Genomic DNA, 20,849 nt, shown 5'->3' on the forward strand with positions numbered 1-20,849 from the left:
TTGTAGTTTTTAGTAGAGAGGGGGTTTCACCGTGTTAGCCAGGATGGGCTCAATCTCCTGACCTCGTGATCCGCCCGTCTCGGCCTCCCAAAGTGCTGGGATTACAGGCTTGAGCCACCGCGCCCGGCGGGACTTCCAGTTTTAAAACTGGGAAAGGGTTGGGCTCACACCTGCAATCCCAATACTTTGGGAGGCCGAGGCAGGAGCACTATTTGATCCCAGGAGTTCCAGACCAGCCCAGGCAACATGGGGAGACCCCGTCTCTACAAAAAATTTAAAAATTTGCCAGTTGTGGTGGCATGTGCCTGTGGTCCCAGCTACTTAGGAGGCTGAGGCAGGAGGATCACCTGAGCCCAGGAGGTGGAGGTTGCAGTGAGCTATGATCACACCACTGCACTCCAGCCTGGGTGACACAGCAGGACTCCATGTAAAATAAAATAAAGCTAGGAGAGCTGAGCTGGTCACTCAGACCCACTCACACACACTTTCAGGCACGTGGTCAGGCACACACAGAAATAAAGAACCGCTGCACTGATGCTGTGGCCACAGTCACCATCAGAAGCAGAGGATTGGGACAGGTGACCACAAAGGAGCTTCCTGCCTGCCCATGGTCACGCTCTTCAAACAGGGAAGCTGGGCACCAGGTGTGCCTGGCCACATGGTAACCCATGTGGACCCAGGGCCAGTCAGGCGGGACACTGCGCCCCTGGGCTGGTGCTGAGCACTGCTGGCGGGTAGCAGCTGGTCTGGGCTGGTGCTGAGCGCTGCTGGGGGGTAGCAGCTGGTCTGGGCTGGTGGTAACTACTAGTCAGGGGTAGCAGCTGGCCTGGGCACTGGGTCTGGGGGCCTCACTTGCTTGTGACAACTGTCTTCTCTCAAAAAGAGGTTCTTTCTGCAGAGGGGACACCTCCTCATCAAAAGACTCCCCAGATAACCTCACGCAGGCTAGACGGCTGTCTCTACAAGGATACGGCTCCTGGGGACCATGGGCTGGGGCCACTGCAGCCGGGTCTCAGTGAGCCAGGGAGGAAGCGCTGAGGTCTTGGAGGGCAGGAACCCAGGTCCTGAGCAAGCTGCCTCGGCTCCTGACACTTTATCATTTTCTAATGACCAGGGTCCCTCTGCCTCCCTGCTGGATCCAATCTGCTCTCCGTGGGAGCTCTCTGTTCTAAACCGCTTTCTCCTTTTCTATTTCTGGCATCCTGGCTCAGTGCGTGTGGCTGGGAAGAGACCTGGCTGCGGTCTCCTGCCGGGGAGCGAGGCACTCATCGGGCTGCCCCCGTCAGCCTGGTGGGTCTTCTCAGTCTGACCTCCCCGGGCACTGCAGTGGTTCTGAGCTGCCAATGCAACTCTGTCCCTAGGCACCCTAGCCAGGGTTGGGCCTGGGGTGGCGGAGGAGAGGAGGGAGCAACTATCTCGCTCCTGCATCTTGTTCTGGTGACAGGGTGCAGTGTGGGGAAGCTGAGTTATTAAAACCAATCTGTGAAGCTGTCAGGCTCCAGGCAATCTCCATTTCAAACCAGGGCTCAGCTCTGGCAACTGGGGACTGCCGTCCCCATGGGGACACCAATCTCTGCCGGAGCTACTTCTGCAGCCACCCAACCTCTGGCGGCCCAGCCAAAGCAAGGCGGCTGGAAGGAATGCCCCGGGTCACTGATGGGGGCTGTGCCTTAGGGTCAGTAGACTGGGACCCCTGGGTCCCCACTGCTGGTAGGACCCCCCAGGTCCTGGGCTCAGAAGCTGGAATTCCCAGTGGTTGGCTCGCCAGCAGCAGCAGCACAAACCCACACCAGGGTCCCGACGCACCAGCGCGCTACCCCATGGGCCTTCAGGCTGCTGCCTGGGACGGGCTCGCCGGCTCCATCACCCACCAGACTCCTGGGTCCCACTCCGAGGGACAGGGCAGAGGCCATCGTGGGGCCCAACAGCGCCACCTGCAGCCAGGCTGAGGGAGCCGAGGAGGGAGGCAGGTGTCTCCCCACCAGGCAAGAGCTTGCAGCAGGAGACGGAGCTGGGAGGCAGGTGGGCCGGGGAGATCCTGAGGGGCAGTCAGGAGGGCAGCAGAGGGGCGAGGGAGCAGCCCAGCAGCTTCCACCCCAAGAAAAGCCTGGCTTGGCCTGGGTGGGCGACAGACCCATCGACCCCAGGCTCTGCCTTCCACCCACCTGCGGCCACAGGGCAGGAAGCACTGGCGGGTCCACTGCAGCCCCAGCACCCACTCTCCACACCCCCACTCCCCAGCGTCGGGAGCACGGCTCCTCGGTGCACGCACGCGCCCATGCACACGCGCACACGTGCACACCTCCAGGGATGCCCATGAAGCAAAAGACGGCTGTGCCTGCTAGGAGTCAAGTTTCTCTGGCAGCAAGAAGAAAAAGATGCTGTGAAATTCCCCCGAGTGAAAACGCCAGAGAGAAAACTCAAGGTGCAGCTCAATCAAAAGGGAAAATTCTCAGCTTGCAGCTCCTTAAAGGTCAAGGGAGGCTGCTGGAGTTTTCTGATAATCCCCTCTTCCCCAGCCTCCCTGGCAGCCCTCTCCTCAGCGCTCAGGAGGGTCTGGCTCACAGCGCCCCCATGGGGGCGGCGTTGCCAGAGCTGAGCACTAGTTTGAAAGGGAGCAGCCCAAACCAGGGTCTGGCTCCCCATAGCAGCCAAAAGCAACTGGGGGCTCCGCACCCTTCACGGGAGCACAAGCTCTGAGACCCCCACCTCCCGCACCTGCATAGGAGACTAAGAGTGTGTCCAAGGTAAACGGAGGCAAGAAGGGGTGGGAGGAGATATCCCCTGAGGAAACAGCCAGAGATGACACCGTGGGGGACCTGCATCCTGCCTGGCGCAATGAAGGATTTCCAGACTGCCGCGGGTCACGGGCAGGTCAAGGTCGCAGTCAGGACAAGCGTTCCTCCACCCAGCTGCTCTTGGGGACTTCACCCGGGTGCAGGATAACCCCCCTCCTGACAAGCAGAGCTGGAGAGAGCCTGGGAGACACCCCCTCCCCTAAGCCTGAGCAGAGGTCTCTGTGGCTGCCATGCACGTGTGCTGGCCCCGCAGCACTCCTCAGGAGGGCCGAGGTTCCTCTGGCCGCCTCAGAGCAGGTGCAAGCAGCTGACCATGTTCCATCAGCTCACGACGTCCTTGGGAGTCCCTGCAGCCCCGGGAACTCACTGCTCCCCCATCTGGCTTCCCTGCTGCAGTGAGATCCAAGGCTTCTGCTCTTGGCGGTGGCCCACAGCCCCCTGCAGACCCCCAACACTGCCCTGCAGGGTGTCTGATGGGTTGGGGGCAAAAGGGCACCCAAAGCCTTGGCCAGGCCCCAGCCCAGCGCGTGGGTACACAGGACTGAACAGTGGGCACTTTCCCGGGCAGCTTGGGCCAGGGCCGTAGAGGGAGGATGGCCGCTCCACTCTCTTCTATGGGGTGCACAGCACAACCCAAACGGCCCAGAAGTACCCTGGGACCAGCAACTCTCCCAGAGCTGGCCAAGACCCGACGTACTCCCACCCAGCCTGGGACTCTCTTCTAGGAGTCACGTAGCATGTGATGCTGCTGGCAGCACTGTGCTCAACCTCATGGGGAGGCCTGTGTTTAGTGCCTGGCCTGGGCAGCTCAGGAGGGTGGGCCCTGCAGGGGCTGCCACAAGTGCAGGTCGGGGAGGGGAGGCCTGGAGGGGAGCAGCCGCAGGACTGGCCTTGGAGGGTCAGCTCAGCTAAATCATCCCCACCACAGGTTCCAGGAGAGTCCTTTTTTTTTTCTTTTGAGACGGAGTCTCACTCTGTCACCCAGGCTGGAGTGCAGTGGTGTGATCTCTGCTCACTGCAAGCTCCGCCTCCCGGGTTCCCGCCATTCTCCTGCTTCAGCCTCCCGAGTAGCTGGGACTACAGGCGCCCGCCACCACGCCCGGCTAATTTTTTGCATTTTTAGTAGAGATGGGGTTTCACCGTGTTAGCCAGGATGGTCTCAATCTCTTGACCTTGTGATCCGCCTGCCTCTGCCTCCCAAAGTGCTGGGATTACAGGCACAAACCACCACGCCCGGCCCCAGGAGAGTCTTGATCTATGGCAAGGAGTGTGGCCTGGACAGTGGCTTCTATGGGGCACAGGCTTCAAGACACCGACCCCAGGCCACTACCCCACCCAGGAAGACCCTGGAATACAGGGTCAAGTGGAAAGCTCGGACCCTCCCCATACCCACCTGCACTCTGGCCCCCCAGCCTGGGTGACAGAAGGGGCTGCGGGAAGTCTGGCAGGGGGAAGTTGCAGGTGCTGGCTCTGGTTTCGATCTCCATTGCCAAAGAGATTTTGAGGCATTCAGTCGCTTCAGATATTCTTAGCCCCGCTGCCTGAGAGCACCACAGAAGCTGGCCTTTTGAAGCACGTTTCTGTTATTGACACCAGGCTGTTCACGTCACTTTGACACACAAATCAAGCTACCAAAGTAGCAGCAGACCCAGAAAGGTTTAATAAAACGCTGTAAACCTGAGTACATCGACACTTTCTTTAAAATGCCACCGGCATACTCTGAAATGGTTGCATTACGCGGCTGCAGATGCAAGCAGAGTGGTGTACTTAGGAGACAGACGGGGTGCAGCCTTGGTGATCTCTTGGCTGGGAGCCCTACCAACCCCAAGGGCCCGAGGAGGGGAGAGGGGGGAAGCACCTCCCAGGGGCCCCGGTAGCTTCCTGAAGCCCAGCCCAGGGACCAGAGGCCAGGTTTCAGCTACCTTGTCCCCACTGCCCTGCAAGCTGGGAGAGCAGCCTAGAGGAGGAGTCAGCTCCCACAGCACACAGTGAGGATCCCAGAGGCTCCAGCAAGTCACTGAGCCTCTCTGTGCCAGGCCCCTGCTGGGAGCTGGGTGCTCCCAGCGCGGGGTGACCAGGGATCCTGCTATCTGCTGGGGAGGACTGATGGCCCATAGTAGACCTTCACTAATGCTGGGGTCACCTGGTCTATGCCTACCCCAAAGGACAGGCATGGGGTGCTGTGGGAACATCTGGGGTCCCGCCTCAGCCCTGGTGAGACAGCAGGGAAGGGGTCCCGCGTGCTAAGCAGGCTGAGCTAACGGTGGGGGCGAGTGGGGAGCTCTGGGGGATTGGGGGGCACGCCCTGCAGCTTGAGTCCACATTGCGGCTCCTCTCAGGCCCCTTATGCCAGGCCACACTCGGGCAGCATGAGGTCCCATCCCTGCCATTCCCACCCCTTCCTGGGCAGAAACCGAAACCAAGACCAAGGTCAGCGCGCTTCTGGAATTCCCTTCTTAGAGGAACTGTTGCCTACTCAACACTGCCTCGCCCTGGTTGTCTCCCCTGAGCCGTCTCCCACAACGGGGCACGGGGAAGGGTAGACATGGGGGTGGCAGCTGGACACCTGCGGCATCAGGTGAAGCAGAGGAGGTGGGCAGTGAGGGGCAGTCGGGGAGAGGTGCAGGATGTCCTCAGGGGCTGTGTCCTGGACGAACCAGCTCAGGAGAGGCCCTTGGCTCCTGGCGTGTCCCTGTCAGCCCCTCCGACGGGCTGTTGCCGGGACCAACTGCCACCTCCAGGGAGCCACTGTCCCCTGTCCCTGCAGAGGCCCCCTCTGACGTGGCACCAGGCACCCCCAGCCCTGGCATCTGACCCACAGCAGCCCCAGCCCAGGCTCCCGCGACAGCCAGCAGCTCTCGGGGCCCCTCACAGGAGACAGAGCTGCTGGTGCTGCGGTCCTTGGCACTGACATCCTCATGTCTGACTCACTGGCTGGTCCCCCACCTCCCATGTCCCTGACCCCCTGCTTCTGTCTGACCGGGTCCCCTCGCCGGCTGCTTGCCACCTCCCGCCCAGCAGGGGCTCTCTGCGCAGGGCAGACGGTACCTATGGAGGCACAAACCCGGTCACACAGTGGGCGTCCCGCCACCCACACACCCCTGGGAGGCCACACTTCGCCCCAAGTCACACGGGGTCCTCTATAGGGCGTTCCCCTAGGGCTCCACCTGTGCTCGGGATGCGGGTGAGGGTGCGCACAGCTCGCCCCTTCCTGCTCATTGTGCTTTTTTAAAGGAAGAGGTAGAGCATTCTCCCCCCTCTTACAACCCCAACCCAGGGAAGGGCCAGGCAGGGCGGAGCTCCTGCGCCCTCCAGGCAGAGGCTCCATCCTTCCTCATCCAGTGCCAGGACGGCCTGGCAAGATTCCAGGCGTGAGTGAGCGCGGCCCTGGGAAGGGCAGGAGCGCCACCTAGTGGCCCTCGGCGGATGGCACAGGGCACCCCCGCGGAGCACCCAGGAGGATCCGCAGTCACAAGCAGAGCCCAGTGACACAGGGCAGCACACACACATGCACACGCACGTGCATACTCACACACTCACATGCACAGTCACATGTGCGCACACACGTGCATTCACACCCAAACCCACACGGCCTCTCTGCGGACGTGCAAAGGGAGCCAGGAGAAGGTCCTGGAACTCAGCCCACTGCAGCATACCCACGCTGCACCCAGCAACTCCTGGGAAGGGGCAGGTCCACTGCACTCCACACATGACTGCAGCACCACGCCCTGCCCTCCTAACTGCAGGGTCTGGCCCAGACGTGCCAGGGTGGAGACTGCAAGAGAGCAGCTGCAGGGTCATCCCGGCCGGGCCCCTTCTGGGCAGCATGGACAGTGTCCCTTCACCAGGAATCGTCTCCACTTGGCTGTGAGGCAGCACAGCCTGGGCAGCTCAGGAGGCTCGAGACCACACTCCTGGCCATGGGGACACCTGGGGCCACTCACAGCTCAATGGCGGGGGCACTCTGGGGTGCAAAGCACAAGCTCTAGGGGCCTGGGAGCTTCGGCTCTAGGGGTACACATCCCCCTCCCCAAAGCTGGTGGGTGACCCCAGGTGGTCCGGAAGATCTCCAGCCATCACAGCCCGACCTTTGCCGGCCTCACCTGCTGGGGCCCCTGCCACAGCGCCCAGTCACGTAGCTGTGATCTACCCCCGCCGAGAGACTCTCGGTTTGGCAGGCGGCCAGGGCCATGCAGACACTCACCAGGACTTGGGCTCCCCGAAGTGCAGGTAGTTGATGCTGTACAGGTCCATGTCCTCGGTGTGCCAGGCGAAGGTGGTCTTCCACATGCCGAAGTACAGGTAGGGCGTGTTCACGCCCTCGATGATGGTGCCGCACTCACGCTCCACCATGTCCAGGATGGTCCGGAGGCTCCCAATGTTCCACTGGGCCACATCCTGTGGGGTGGCAGAGCAGCGTCGGCAACCTCCCGGCCACCCCCAGAACCTGCGAGCTCCGGGGTGCAGGCTAATTCTCCCCAGAGGTCCAGGGGGTCGCTGCCCATCCTCTCCCACCCCAGCATCTGAGGCCCCCTAGGGGCTGGTCGCACCCTGCAGACTTCCGTATGCTTTCTTTTTTGTGTGAGATTCTTGCCCAGGCTGGAGTGCAGTGGTAGGATCATAGCTCACTGCAGCCTCAACCTCCCAGGCTCAGGTGATCCTCCCGCCTCAGTCTCCTGAGTACCTGGGACTACAGGCATGGGACACCACACCTGGCTAATTTTTACATGTTTTTTTGTAGAGATGAGGTCTCACTCTGTTGCCCAGGCTGGTCTCAAACTCCTGGGCTCAAGTGTCCCTCCCACTTTGGCCCCTCTAAGTGCTGGGGTTGCAGGCATGAGCCACCGTACCCAGCCTGGACACCTTTTCTGAAGGGCTCACCGCCAGCCTAGCCCTTCCAGGAAGGACCCCAGCGTACATGCCAGTGTGCACCAGGCAGGCAGGGCCTGCCAGATTCCACTGAGCTGCGTGCTTCCTGCTGGGTGGAGGCCTTGTTGCGAAGTCTGCAGTTTAGGAGTGCATAATTAACGTTCCCCTAAGACAATGACACGGAAAGAGAAAAATAGTCACCACGTGAGGCTAACCCAGAGATGCTACTGGAGCCAAGGCCCAGTGACAGCCCTTCCACAGCTTCCGACCGAGGAGATGAAGACAGTTTTCAGAACCAGGCAAACAAGGACGGAATCCCCACCCGCCAGGCACATCTATTCTTAATGCCACAAGCAAACAAACCCCATCCTGTCCCAAGAGCTCATAAAATACACATTAGTCACTGCAGTCCCCAGAGGGGCCCACGGCCTGCTGAGAGGCCAGGAGGAGCCCAGACACACTCATGAACTCGAGCTCCTCTCACGGCCCGAATCCACCACACCAGCTGTTCCCGCACCAGCACGACCGGCCCTCAGACTTGGCAAGACCAGTGGTTCCTTTGCAAGGTGAGCCCTGGCAGGAGCCCAGAAGAGGCAGGGAGGGAGGCAGTGATGAGACCCCGATGGGGAAGAGGGAGGCCCTGGGGACAGGCTGAGCTGGGCACGAATTCATCATGGGACCAGAGCAAGTCGCTTCTCTGCTCTGGGCTGTTTCCCCCCTTGTAAAAGTAGGCTGGTGCATAGGATAGGTGTGGCAAATACATGGCAAGGAAGCCCTGAAGCTTCCTCTGGAGACTGTAGCAGGTTGGGCTGGGCCAGCACAGCCTGTATGTGGCTGCAGAGTCCCTCCAGGGTCATCACTACAGGCCAAGGGCAGGCAGTGCAGGCCAGCCAACCCAGAGGCTCTCATGCACTGGACTCTGAGGCTGAGCTCGCACTTAAAAACAATCAGACACGATCCATACGAGAAAGACAAGCCCCAGACCAAAAGAAAATACTTGCAAGTCACAACTGATAACCAAAATACACAGCAAACTCTCAAAACTCAACCAGAAGAAAACAAAAGCCCTGTTAAAGAATGGAAAAAAATAGCTGGGCGCGGTAGCTCGTGCCTGTAATCCCAGCACTTTGGGAGGCCAAAGCAGGCGGATCACCTGAGGTCAGGAGTTCGAGACCAGCCTGGCCAACATAGCAAAACTCTGTCTCTACTAAAAATATAAAAATTAGGGCGAGAACGGTGGCTCATGCCTGTAAATCCCAGCACTTTGGGAGGCCAAGGCGGGCGGATCACGAGGTCAAGAGATTGAGACTATCCTGGCCAACATGGTGAAACCCCATCTCTACTAAAAATTCAAAAATGAGCTGGGTATAGTGGCGGGCACCTGTAGTCCCAGCCTGGTGACAGAGTGAGATTCCATCTCAAAAAAAAAGAAAATTAGCTGGGTGTGGTGGCGGGCGCCTGTAATGTAATCCCAGCTACTTGGGAGGCTGAGGCAGAGAACTGCTTGAACCCATGAGGTAGAGGTTGCAGTGGGCTGAGATCATGCCACTGCACTCCAGCCTGGGTGACAAGAGCAAGGCTCCATCAAAAAAAAAAAAGAAAAGAAAAGAAAAGAAAAGAAAAGAAAAAAAACAACACTGGGCAAAAGATGTGAAGACAGCTCACCAAGGAAACACACAGATGGCAAACAGGCACGCAAAGGGGCACCGCCACGAAGGCTGCCATCGGGGGAATGCAGATTGAAACGGCAATGAGACAGCGCAACGCACCTCCCAGAGTGGCCAGGACACACAACGCCGACAACTCCAGATGGGGGCGGGGAAGTGGGGCCCGGGGAACGTTCATTCGCTGCTGCTGGGAGCACACAATGGGACAGGCAGGCGGGAGGAGTGTGGTGGCATCTTACAAAACTAAACGTCCTCTCACCATGAGGTCCAGCAACTGCACTCCCTGGTATTTACCCAAAGGAGATGAAAACTTCTGCCCACATTGCCCAGACTTGGAAGGGTCCTTCAATAGGTGAATGAGCAGGCACACTACGGTGCACCCAGACAATGGAGTACAACTCAGCGCTGAAAAGAAACAAACTCCCAAGCCATGAAAAACAGAGCAACCTTGAATGCCTATTGCTTGGTCAAAGAGGCCAATGGGGGCCGGGCGCGGTGGCTCATGCCTGTAATCCCAGCACTTTGGGAGGCCGAGGCAGGTGGATCACGAGGTCAGGAGATCGAGATCATCCTGGCTAGCATGGTGAAACCCTGTCTCCACTAAAAATACAAAAAATTAGCCGGGCGAGGTGGCGGGTGCCTGTAGTCCCAGCTACTCGGGAGGCTCAGGCAGGAGAATGGTGTGAACCCGGGAGGCGGAGGTTGCAGTGAGTGGAGATCATGCCACTGCACTCTAGCCTGGGTGACAGAGCAAGACTCCATCTCAAAACAAACAAACAAACAAACAAAACCCAAAGAGGCCAATGGGAAAAGGCTACCGACTGTGGGATTCCAGCTCATGGCATTCTGGAAAAGGCTGAGTTATGGAGACAGTGAGACATCAGTGGTTGCCTGGGGCAGGGGAAAGGGAGCGGGGAGAGGGAGGGATGACGAGGTGGAGCGCAGGTGATCATTAGAGTGGTGCGATGACTCCGTGTGACACTGTAATCCCAGCCACTCAGGAGGCTGAGGCAGAAGAATCGCTTGAACCCAGGAGGCGGAGGTTGTAGTGAGCTGAGATTGCGCCATTGCACTGCAGCTTGGACAACAGAGCAAGACTGTCTCAAAAACAAAGAAACAAACACACAAGAAACGTTCACAGCAGCATTATTCATAATAGCCAAAAAGAGAACACAGCCTGAATGTCCGTCAGCAAATGAACCAATAACAGCCACGCAGGATAAGGCAGATACCCCACTCCAATCAACACCGTGCGGGATAAGGCGGACACCCCACTCCGATCAACACCACGCGGGATAAGGCGGACACCCCACTCCGATCAACACCGCGCGGAATAAGGCGGACACCCCACTCCGATCAACACCGCGTGGAATAAGGCAGACACCCCACTCCGGTCAACACCACGCGGAATAAGGCGGACACCCCACTCCGATCAACACTGCGTGGAATAAGGCGGACACCCCACTCCGATCAACACAGCGTGGGATAAGGTGGACACCCCACTTCGATCAACACCACGCGGAATAAGGCGGACACCCCACTCCGATAAACACAGCGTGGGATAAGGCGGACACCCCACTCCAATAAACACCACACAGGATAAGGTGGACACCCCACTCCAAAAATGCAAAACCCAAAAAGCTCCAAGGTCCAAAATGTTCTGAGTACGGATATGATGCCACAAGTGAAAACTTTCACAGCTGACCTCATGTGACCAGTCACAGTTAAGACACAATCAAAACTTCATTTCATACACAAAACTATTAAAAACTTTGTATCAAGTTATTTTCAAGCTATGTGTGTAAAGTATACATGAAACACAGGAATTTTGTGTTTAGACTTTAATCTGCGGAACTGCAGGTCCCGGTGTTGGCGGTGGGGCCGCGTGGGAGGCGGCTGCATTGCGGGGGTGGATTGCTCTGCCTCATGAACGGTTTAGCACCATCCCCGTGGTGCTGTTCTCACGGTAGTGAGTTCTCGCGAAACCTGGCTGTTGAAAAGCGTATGGCACCTCCCCTTACTCTCTCCTGCTCCTGCTCCTGCCATGTAAGATGGATCAGCTTCTCCTTCACCTTTGCCATGACTCTAGGTTTCCTGAGGCCTCCCCAGCCATGTTTCTTGTAGAGCCTGCAGAAACGTGAACCAATTAAACCTTTTCTTTAGTCACTACCCAGTCTCAGGTGTTTCTTTTTCTTTTTTTCTTGTGAGGGAGTCTCACTCTTGCCCAGGCTGGAGTGCAGTGGTGTGATCTCGGCTCACTGCAACCTCCACCTCCCGGGTTCAAGCGACTCTCCTGCCTCAGTCTCCCAAGCAGCTGGGACTATAGGCACCTGCCACCATGGCTGGCTAAGCTTTGTATTTTTAGTAGAGACAGGGTTTTGCCATGTTGGCCAGGCTGGTCTTGAACTCCTGACGTCAAGTGATCCGCCCACCTCAGCCTCCCAAAGTGCTGGGATTGCAGGCGTGAGCCACCACACCCGGCCTCCGGTATTTCTTTACAGCAGTGCAAGAACAGACTAATCCAGACTTGGGGCCCATCTCCAAGATATCTCAGTATGTATAGGCAAATATTTTTTTAAAAAAGTCCCAAATTCGAAATACTCTGGTCTCATGCTTGCTTCTGGCGGAGTGGGAAGCAAAGCTGGCTTGTGGCTGGCTCCGTGTCAGGGCGTCTCCCTCAGGCTCTCTACAGTGGGCTCACTTCCAGCCTGAACAGACTCCTCTGGGCGATAAACCAGCACCCTCAGCTCCAAGAGCAAAGCCAGTCCCCTGCAGGCCACAGAGCAGACAGGGTCCACTAAGCAGGGCAGGACCAAGGCTGACCGTGGCCTCAGGGCAGTCACAGCTTCCTGATCCTGTTCCACATACACCTGCCATGCAGGCCCAGTGCAGGCCCACTTCCGGCATCCAGCAGGGCCTGGGGGGCCTTGCGGCTGAGGCCGGGACTCTGGGGATACCCGCTAGCTGCTCTCATGGAGAGTCCAGCCTGTGTGGACAAGGGGACGTTCCAGCAGGCCAGGCTCCGGATGGGAGACGGGATCTCCTCACCCCAGTGTCTCCGGGCCCTGAGCCCAAGGCAGGGACCAGGCTGGAGCTGAACCCAGCAGGTGGCCTGGCGGGCTGAGAACTCGAGGCTCCACAGTACCAGGAAGACGAGCGGCAGGGACTGGAAAAGTACACGTGTTTGTAAGACGCTATGGGCCAGCTGCTGAGGCCAGAGGCAGGGCCAGGGTGAGCTCAGGGTGGGGACTGCGGGGTGTGGCAGGAGGGGCCCTGCAGAAATCAGAGAAAACCTGGATTCCTCGTTCTTCCCCAAAGGACGAGGCCCGCGGCCAGAGCCTGGGCGAGGGAGTTAACCTTGCCCACCTAGAAGCTTCATCTACCAAGACAGAGTCCTGTTCAGGGCCCTCCCACCACCACCCACTAGGAAGCTGGTCCCTGTTCTTCCCCAGGAACTCGTACTTACGTCATCGTACAAAGAGCCGCTGATATCAGCCCCGTAGATCGGGGAGACGAAGGTGAGATTCTTCCAGTATTTGCGTTCAAGGTCGTCAAAGTCCTGGTGCCGTGGGGTACAGTACCTGGTGAACAAACACCCCAAAACCAGCTCAGGGTGGGGCCTGGGTGCCACACAGCCCACCCTCAGCCACCAGGAACCCGGGACACCCATGAAAGAGGTAGGAGGGGCTCGGCTCAGACTGCTCGCTGCCCCCCCCAGGATGCCATGTAACCTGCTCACGGGTGGGAAAGAGCAGGAGACAGCATTTCCACGGGCGAGCAAGTGGCCCAAACCCACGTACCCCTCCTCAGTTATCCTGGCCCGGGGCACCCACATCAGAACACACGCCAGGGGGAGTGGGCAGGGGAAAGAGGCCCTGGGTGGCTCTTCTCATCCCTGTGTGGCAAAGACCAAGCTCAGACGACAGACTAGGGGGCTGGGAAGGCCGGCTGAGCAGGACAGACCAGGCTCCGCTCTGGTGCCAGAGCCACAAGGCACGCGAACCTCAGAGAGCCACGGGGTGGAGGCCACAGACAGGGAGGAGGGCATGGCGACGGGATGGGCCTGCGCAGCACGGAGGCTGCATGGCTGTGCCTGCTGAACTGGGGAGCCGTACTCGGAACGCTGCCAGTACATGCAGGTGCCATGTGTACCTGGGTACGTGCCCATAGGTGTGCCCACATGGAAGTGCCTGTGTACCTGTGTATGAGCCTGTGTGTGCCTGTGTCCAGTGCACGCGCCCACGTGTCCCCGTGTGCCTGTGCGGAAACGTGTGTGTCTGCGCAGGGACATGCATGTGCTCTGTGTACCTATGCGTGTCTACAGGTGCCCTCGTGCTCGTGTGTACCTGTGCATGTGCCCGCGTGGAGCCAGGGAGCCCTCTCTGAGGAGGGGACCCCAGCCCAGGTGTCACAGGAGGGTGTGGAGGACGCGGTCCCAGGCCGGGGCCAGGGCACTGCCCGACATGCACTGGTGAGCTCTGGGAAGCTGAGGTGAGGGCGGCATGGGTCAGCCCAGGCCGGGAGAGGGTCCGGATCCACCCTGGGAGCAGGTGTTGCCACAGCCCACACAGGGCACACAGAGCAGGCCGGCCATGCTGTTGGGGCTGCATGTGCTGCACCTTCTCTGCCCCCAGGGCCCCCATGAGCAGGTGTGGCCCTGGGGACGGGGGTCAGGTCCACCCCACCTGCCCCGCGTACTTCTCGCTGTTGGCCAGGCGGCGGTACTCGCCCACTGTCATGGCTTTCTTCTGGATATTGTACTGCGTGAAGAGGCCTGACTGGCCCGTCACCACCTGCTGGATGGGCGCCGGGATCACCACGTCGTCTATGTCGTCGTACGTCTGCCGCGGCTTCCACTCCTTCGGGGGGATGATCTGCAAGACCAAGACGGGAGTCAGCGGCTCCCTCAGAGCCTCAGGGCAGGGTCAGAGAGCAGACTGTGCCGCCGGCTCCCCAGAGACCGGCACCCCCAGATCTGCACCCCGGGACACCCCCTGGGGCACCAAGAAGCCCCCTGCTGCCTTATCAAACTCCCCAGGAGACTCTGCAGCCAACAAGGGCTTCACCTGCTAGGGCAGAGCCACCCCCCAGGCCTGGGAAGCTGGGTGTAGCACCCCCCCAGCACCAGGGCCGACCCTGACACGTGTATGCAGGATTACAGACTCAGCAAACATAGCTAGGACTGGCTGCGTGTGTTCCGGCATCTCGAGGCTCAGAGACTCGTATTTGGTGGCACTTAGTGTTGCTGTTTCTGAGACAGGGTCTTGCTCTGTCACTCAGGCTGGAGGGCAGTAGCACAACTATAGCTCACCGCAGCCTCCAACTCTTGGACTCAAGCGATCCTCCCACCTCAGTCTCCCGAGTACCTGGGACCACAGACTTGCACCATCACACTCAGCTAATTTTTAAAAAATGCTTTAATTTTCTCTAGAGATGGAGTCTCATTCTGTTGCACAGGCTAGTCTCGAACTCCTGGCCTCAACTGATCCTCCCATCTCAGCCTCCCAAAGTGCTGGGGTTACAGGTGTGAGCCGCTGCGCCCTGGCAAGGCGTTTTTGAAAACGGGAATCCTCATGCTTGGTTATAAGCACTGCAGCTCATCACGCCCTCTGGCAGCAGGAAATGAGAACGGCACCCACTGTCCACCAAGAGGCCACCGGGGCCACATGCAGCTGGAGGCCAGGGGTTGGAGCCCAGACACCCGCTCCAGTGGCTCCCCTTGGTTGGGACCCACTATGGGGCAACCCAAGTTCTAGGAATTAGGAATCACTGGGAAACAGATCCGGCCCCCATGGGCCTCCGCCCCGCCTGGAGTGGGCCAACAGGAAGCACAGGCGCGGGGAGGGTGACAGCACCACATGGGACGGGGGCAGCGGCCGTGGGGCAGGACAGGAGCTGTGCGGAGCTGGGCACTGTGCAGAGTGTGCTGGGGCCCAGCGCGCCCATCCCCTGGGTGGGAGGAATGGCAGAGCTCCCATCTGACCGCTGAGGAAACCGAGGCACACAGCAATCCACAACACAGCCAGGGCACCCTGCGGTGGGAGGGCAGACTATGGCCCAAGACCCCTAGCCTGCAGGCTGTGTGAACTTCCACCGCCCCAGAGAAGCCCCGGGCCACCTCAGACACTGGGACTTGCAGAGAGGACAGCAGAGGAGGACAAGGACCAGCACCCGTCAGAGGTGGCGTGGCAGCCAGAACCCGGTGGCTTCACCCCATTCAGGAGCTGAGGGACCAGGGCCATCCGGGAGTACACGCCTCACCCTGGGCTCCTGGCCTTGTCCCCAGCCCCATGTCCCCTCCTCTGGTGGGGGTGAGCCTATGGGCTGACAAGACCAGATTCCAGACGGCTGGTGGGCACCACGTGCCTTGTGGGCACCAGGCACCTTCTGTGCAGGCCCCACAGGCACTCCGGGGCTGCCACACCCAGTCCTGGGGTGGGCACTGCAGGCCCCATGCCTCCTTCCAGGGGTTGACTAGGCTACTCACTGCACAGGGAAAAGAACGAACCCACCCGCTTCAGCTCATCTGCCAGGACTCCAGGAAGCCGCCCCTCCACGCTCAGGGCCACCGAGGGAAGAGCTGTGTGCTGAGGCCCACGTTGCTGGCAGCTTCCAGAATGGCTGAAATCCATTTACTGTCCCCAAGGACCCAGCGATCACATCAGTGAAGAAACTGTTTTGCTTGGCAATGAAAACACTGATCCTCCAGGTGCCTGTTAACGACAGGAAGGCGCTGCCTCCGCGGCCGGCACGCGCAGGTTTCTTTAGCAAAAGCAGTAACAGCAGCAGCAGCCACAGCGAGCAAGTGGCTCTCAACTGAGGGGGGTCTTATCCCCCGGGGGACACCTGGCCATGTCTGGGGACATCTGTGGCTGTCACGACTGGGGGTGCTCCTGGCATGAGGTCGGTGGAGGCCAGGGAAGCTGCTCAGCACCCTGCCAGTGACCAGGATGGCCCCACCCCGGAGAACAATGCAGCCCCAAGTCCATAGTGCCAAGCGAAGAGAAGCGCTAATTTAGAGTTAAACGGAGATGAGGCCGGTCCCAAGGAAAGGATGGTCCAGGTTAGCGCCGGCTCTCTCTGGAGACTCTCCACCCCTTCCATGTCCACTGTGGCCACAGTGCAATAGGCGGCTGGGGCACCTGTCCCTGGCACAGGCTGTGTGATGGCAGGGTACTGGGGCAGCTGCAGGGCTGCCGTTCTCTTAGATTTCATGGGAGCAGCTGAAGAGTCAGTGAGACACTAAGACATTCAGGAGTGGAAAGGCGAGAAACAGAAACAAAAGGGCCTGTGTCCCAGACACGAGATGTTCCTGCAGAGAACTGAGTGGTATGATCAGAGACTCCACGGGCCAGCGCTGCTCTGATTCACACAGGCGCTGCTCCCCCCTCTCCAGGAAGCCCCAGTCTGCTTCTACAGGAGGGTTCCATGAACCTGGCTCGGCTCCAAATCCACGCCAAAGCTGCTGGCCGAGAGGAAGCCATGATCTGGCCTCTTCAGTGCTATTAGAGGAAGCGCGCCCATGATCCCAGTCTGCTAAATGAACAAAACACTTTGCTCCCGATTCCTCTGCTCTGGAAAGAGCCTCGGGCTACTTTGCTCGTCTGTCCCCTCCACAGCGGGCACTGTGTAGTAAAGACATCTGGGAGCCACGCAGGAGGCTCCAAACGCCCCCACGGCGTCTGCGCCGCACACACGGAGCCACACGCTAGGTGACACAGCCCAGGCAGGTGCTGACAGGCGGCGTGAACGAGGGCCACTTCCAGCTGGGCTCAAACCCGAAGGCTCTGGGAAAATCCCGCAGGGCGGAAGAGGACAGAAGTGACATCCCACATTCTGCCGAGACGCAAATCCAGAAGGAGGGCTCCAGGCGGGGAAGGCTGAAAAGAAGGCACTGAAAGCCACTGGAGACATTTCCACTGCCACACTCAGACCTCCCAGGCTGCAGGCGGCCCCGAGAAGTGCCTCACACGGGCTCCTGGGGGGGCCAGATTCAGCTGAGGCCAGGAAGGCGACCGGCCATGTGCCAACAGCGAGAGAGGCAGATGCTGGCAGGCGGTAGAGCTGAGGGCGGCCAGGGCCTCCCCTGCTGGCACCCGCCTGGGAGGCAGCTGGTGGGGTGGTGGGGCACCGGAAGCTCCCACCCCTCCCAACAGGACCCCCAACAGGGCCTCCCAGGGCTCCTCTCACCTCAGTGCTTCCCGAGTGGCCGGGGACACCCCATGTGGAGGCCCTAGCAATTCCAGTGAGGGGCTCCCTGCGCCCAGGGCACTGACAGCACCAGGGCCCTCTCAGGGCTGAGCCTGCAGCCCCTACCCCCACCCAGCTCCATCGGGCCTGTGGATCTCTGCTGGGGGCAGGGGGACGTATAACCAAACACAATTCTGATGGAACCAGGAAACTCCCAGGCCCCCCTACACACACATACATGCACACACACACACACACACGGTGGTCAAGGCAGGGAGATCAGGGTGAGGGGGGACCCTGACGCCCCCACAGCTTGCTCAGAACCAGCAGGGCACTGTGCTCCTTCTCCAAACAGGCTGGCAGCCCCGAGCCAAGGGCCCCCCATTTGGAAGATGCAGGGCTGCCCAGGGCCAGAGCACATGCTTCCCTGAGCCCATCTGTCCCCACAGAGCTGCAGAAGGGGGTGTGCGTGTGCCACATGCGGGTGCCAACGTGACTCTGCAGCTGCCAAGCTCTCTGGGCTGTGTGAGAGCCGCCTCCCCCCTCAGTCTCCTGTGCACACATACACAGTCACACCGACACGTGCACACACGTCCCCTCCATAGCATGGGACCCGGACAGCCCCTTACCACCCAGCCCCCTCCACAGATTTCAGAAAGGATTCTCCGCATCGGTGCAAGGAAAGCAGCACACGAGAGGCATGGGAAGGAATATGCAGAACACAAGGCAGGGAACCCACACTCCCCACACTGGCCTAAGACGCTGGCCGAGAGTCTCTCGGGGAACTGGCCTGGTGGGGTGCAGAAGCCTGAAGCAGCGACATCAGGGCTCAAAGAGGCAGCAGCCAAGGAGGCAGAGAGGAAGGGATGAAGCAGGGGTGCAGGCGCGGGGGAGGACAGGCCACCCGGGAACCCAGGCTGCACCCAAGGCCGCCACGTGGAAGACAGAGAGAGCCGGAAACGTTGTGGCCACGGAGCCCGGTGGGAGGTAAGGGACGAGAAAAAAGTGACAGGTGGGCATTTAAAGGTGCCTCGGAAAAGAGCGCAGGGTGGTCTGAGATGCTGATTCCCCACAACTTCCTGACATCAGACGCTCTGGATCCCAAGCCAGAAAGGGCTGCTGCATCCTGGGAAATGTGGAAGTAGGTCAAGGGCAGGAGACAGAGGCAGATGTGATAAAGGGAAGCCACGTCTGTCCCACCTGCCCTAAGGACACCAGGGAGAGGAGGAGGAGGAGGAGGAGGAGGAGGAGGACCTGGGCCCTTCCTGGGATAGCAGCCTGTGGCCTAGAGGGCCAGAGAAGACAGTCTGAGATCAGACAGGAGGACCAAAGCCTTTTAAAGACAGAACTGAAGCCGGGATGGGAGCAGGCCCCACCGCTCTGACCCGGACACAGATGTGCCGTCATTCCCATATCGTCACTGTGTGTTACAGGCAAAAATCCAGCTTGGTGGCGCACCCCTGTGGTCCCAGCTACTCAGGAAGCTGAGGCTGGAGGACTGCTTGAGCCCAGGAGGTCAAGGCTTTAGTGAGCTGTGATCACAACACTGCACCCCAGCACCCCAGCCTGGGAGACAGAGCCAGACCCCATCTCAAAACAGAAAAAACATCCGTCTTGGAGGGGAACAGAAGACGGTGTGAGGCTGCTTCCCTCACTTTCCGGCTCACAGACGAAGAACTAACAACGTGAGTCTGATACTGAAGGGTCACTAGGAGACAGACGAAGGCTAATGACAAATCCACCAAAACCAGGGTAGTGGAGGGAGGGGCAGGGCGGAGGAGGCCCAGAGAGGCAGGAGGCCTTAGCGCTCAGCAAACTGCAGCCCTCGGGCCAAATCAGCCCCTTCCTGCTTCTATATAGCCTTTGAGTTAAGAAGGCTTTTTTTGCTGGGGGAGGGAGGGCAGGGGAGAAGAAGATTTCAGAACACGTGAAAACAATATGCGTTTGCACTCCAGCGTCCAGGAACAAAGTTGTGCCGGCACAGGGCTGTGCACTTTCATTCACACGGTGTCTGGCTGCTCTGTCGCTCACAGAGCCTAGGCATTCACTCTCTGGCCGTGTGTAGAGAGCGCCCGCCGATCCCTGGCCCAGCTGAGGAAGAACAGTGACAGTCAAATGGCAAAGCAACTGGAAGAATCCAAAATGCAAAGGTGATTCATCTTCCACGCTGAGGGGTGAGCACTGCTCGAACAGGCTCACATCAGAACACAGAGACTCACGGACCACGGCAGCCACCTTTGGAGCCGTGAAACGTGCAGCACGGACTTTTACGTTTGTTTTGTGAGACAGGATCTTGCTCTGTTGTCCAGGCTAGAGTGTAGTGGCGCAATCTCAGCTCACTGCAGCCTCAACCTCCCTGACTCAAGTGATTCTCCTGCCTCAGCCTCCCGAGTAGCTGGGACCACAGGCATGTACCAATACCACACCAGGCTCATTTCTGTATTTTTAGTAGAGATGGGATCTCACTGTGTTGCCCAGGTTGGTCTCAAACTCCTGGCCTCAAGCAATCCTCCTGCCTCAGCCTCCTGAAATGCTGGGATTACAGGCCTGGGTCACCATGCCCAGTCGAGCAGCACAGTACTGTAGATACTTAGCACATGGGGTTTGGGGGTCTGCTGTCTGTATTCACGTACACGCACACACAAACACATGTGCACAATATGCCAGGAGAGAGAGGAACCAGTCACAGCACTGCTTCCAGGGAGAGGGCGGGTGACTGGGTCGGGACAGGGAGGAGGCTCCTGGTCACTCTCCTGTGACTGTTGCACTGTTTGAACTTTCCTGACAAAGCCACTGCTATCTCAAAAAGACTGTTTTGGTTTGGTCTGATTTCGTTTTTGAGACAGGGTTTTGCTCTGCTGCCCAGGCAGGAGAGCAGTAGCATGATCATAGCTCACTGCAGCCTCTAACTCCTGGGCTCAAGCAATCCTCCCGCCTCACCCTCCCAAACAGCTGGGACCACAGGCATGCACCACCATACCCAGCTCAACAACAACAACAAAAAAATCGTTTGACAAGGAAAGTAAGGCCTTCCCGGGCACCGAACAGCCCTGGAAGGCTTCCTTGACTCCTGACATCCCTCAGTGAGACGTCAGCTCACAGCCAGAACAACCTGGAGCCCCACAGCCCCTGGACTTCACTGCAGTGTGGCTGTGTCCTTACCACCACCTGCCAGCTCCCTGGAGCCAGGGCCTGCACCGGCCGCTTCTCAACTCCAGTGCCTAGAATGGTGCCTGGCACACGTGGAACTCCACAAACAGGTGCTGGTAAATGAGCCTGGAGTGGCCCCGAAACACATGCCACGTGCACGGGCCTCGCCCGTGGG

The 20,849-nt window shown here is 59.2% G+C and overlaps 1 protein-coding gene across 9 annotated transcripts in view; it reads right to left on the reverse strand.

Annotated features, from left to right (window-relative positions):
* Window positions 1-20,849, reverse strand: part of KDM4B (lysine demethylase 4B) — a 193,569-nt gene that overhangs the window by 102,897 nt on the left and 69,823 nt on the right. For 8 of the 9 annotated variants that reach the window (XR_002725124.1, XR_002725125.1, XR_002725126.1 and 5 more), the window contains exons 4-6: window positions 14,033-14,208; window positions 12,801-12,915; window positions 7,003-7,196 (exon numbers count right to left, since the gene is read on the reverse strand). Coding sequence is in view for 6 of the 9 variants with exons in the window: in XM_023185634.3 (XP_023041402.1) it covers window positions 7,003-7,196; window positions 12,801-12,915; window positions 14,033-14,208 (485 nt within the window). In the remaining 3 variants the exon portion in view is untranslated. Of the gene's footprint in view, window positions 1-7,002; window positions 7,197-11,160; window positions 11,462-12,800; window positions 12,916-14,032; window positions 14,209-20,849 lie in introns of those variants that run through there. The other variant, XM_023185638.2, reaches the window with a different exon arrangement.

This window comes from Piliocolobus tephrosceles, chromosome 21, assembly GCF_002776525.5.
Source record: "Piliocolobus tephrosceles isolate RC106 chromosome 21, ASM277652v3, whole genome shotgun sequence".
NCBI classification, from domain to species: domain Eukaryota; kingdom Metazoa; phylum Chordata; class Mammalia; order Primates; family Cercopithecidae; genus Piliocolobus; species Piliocolobus tephrosceles.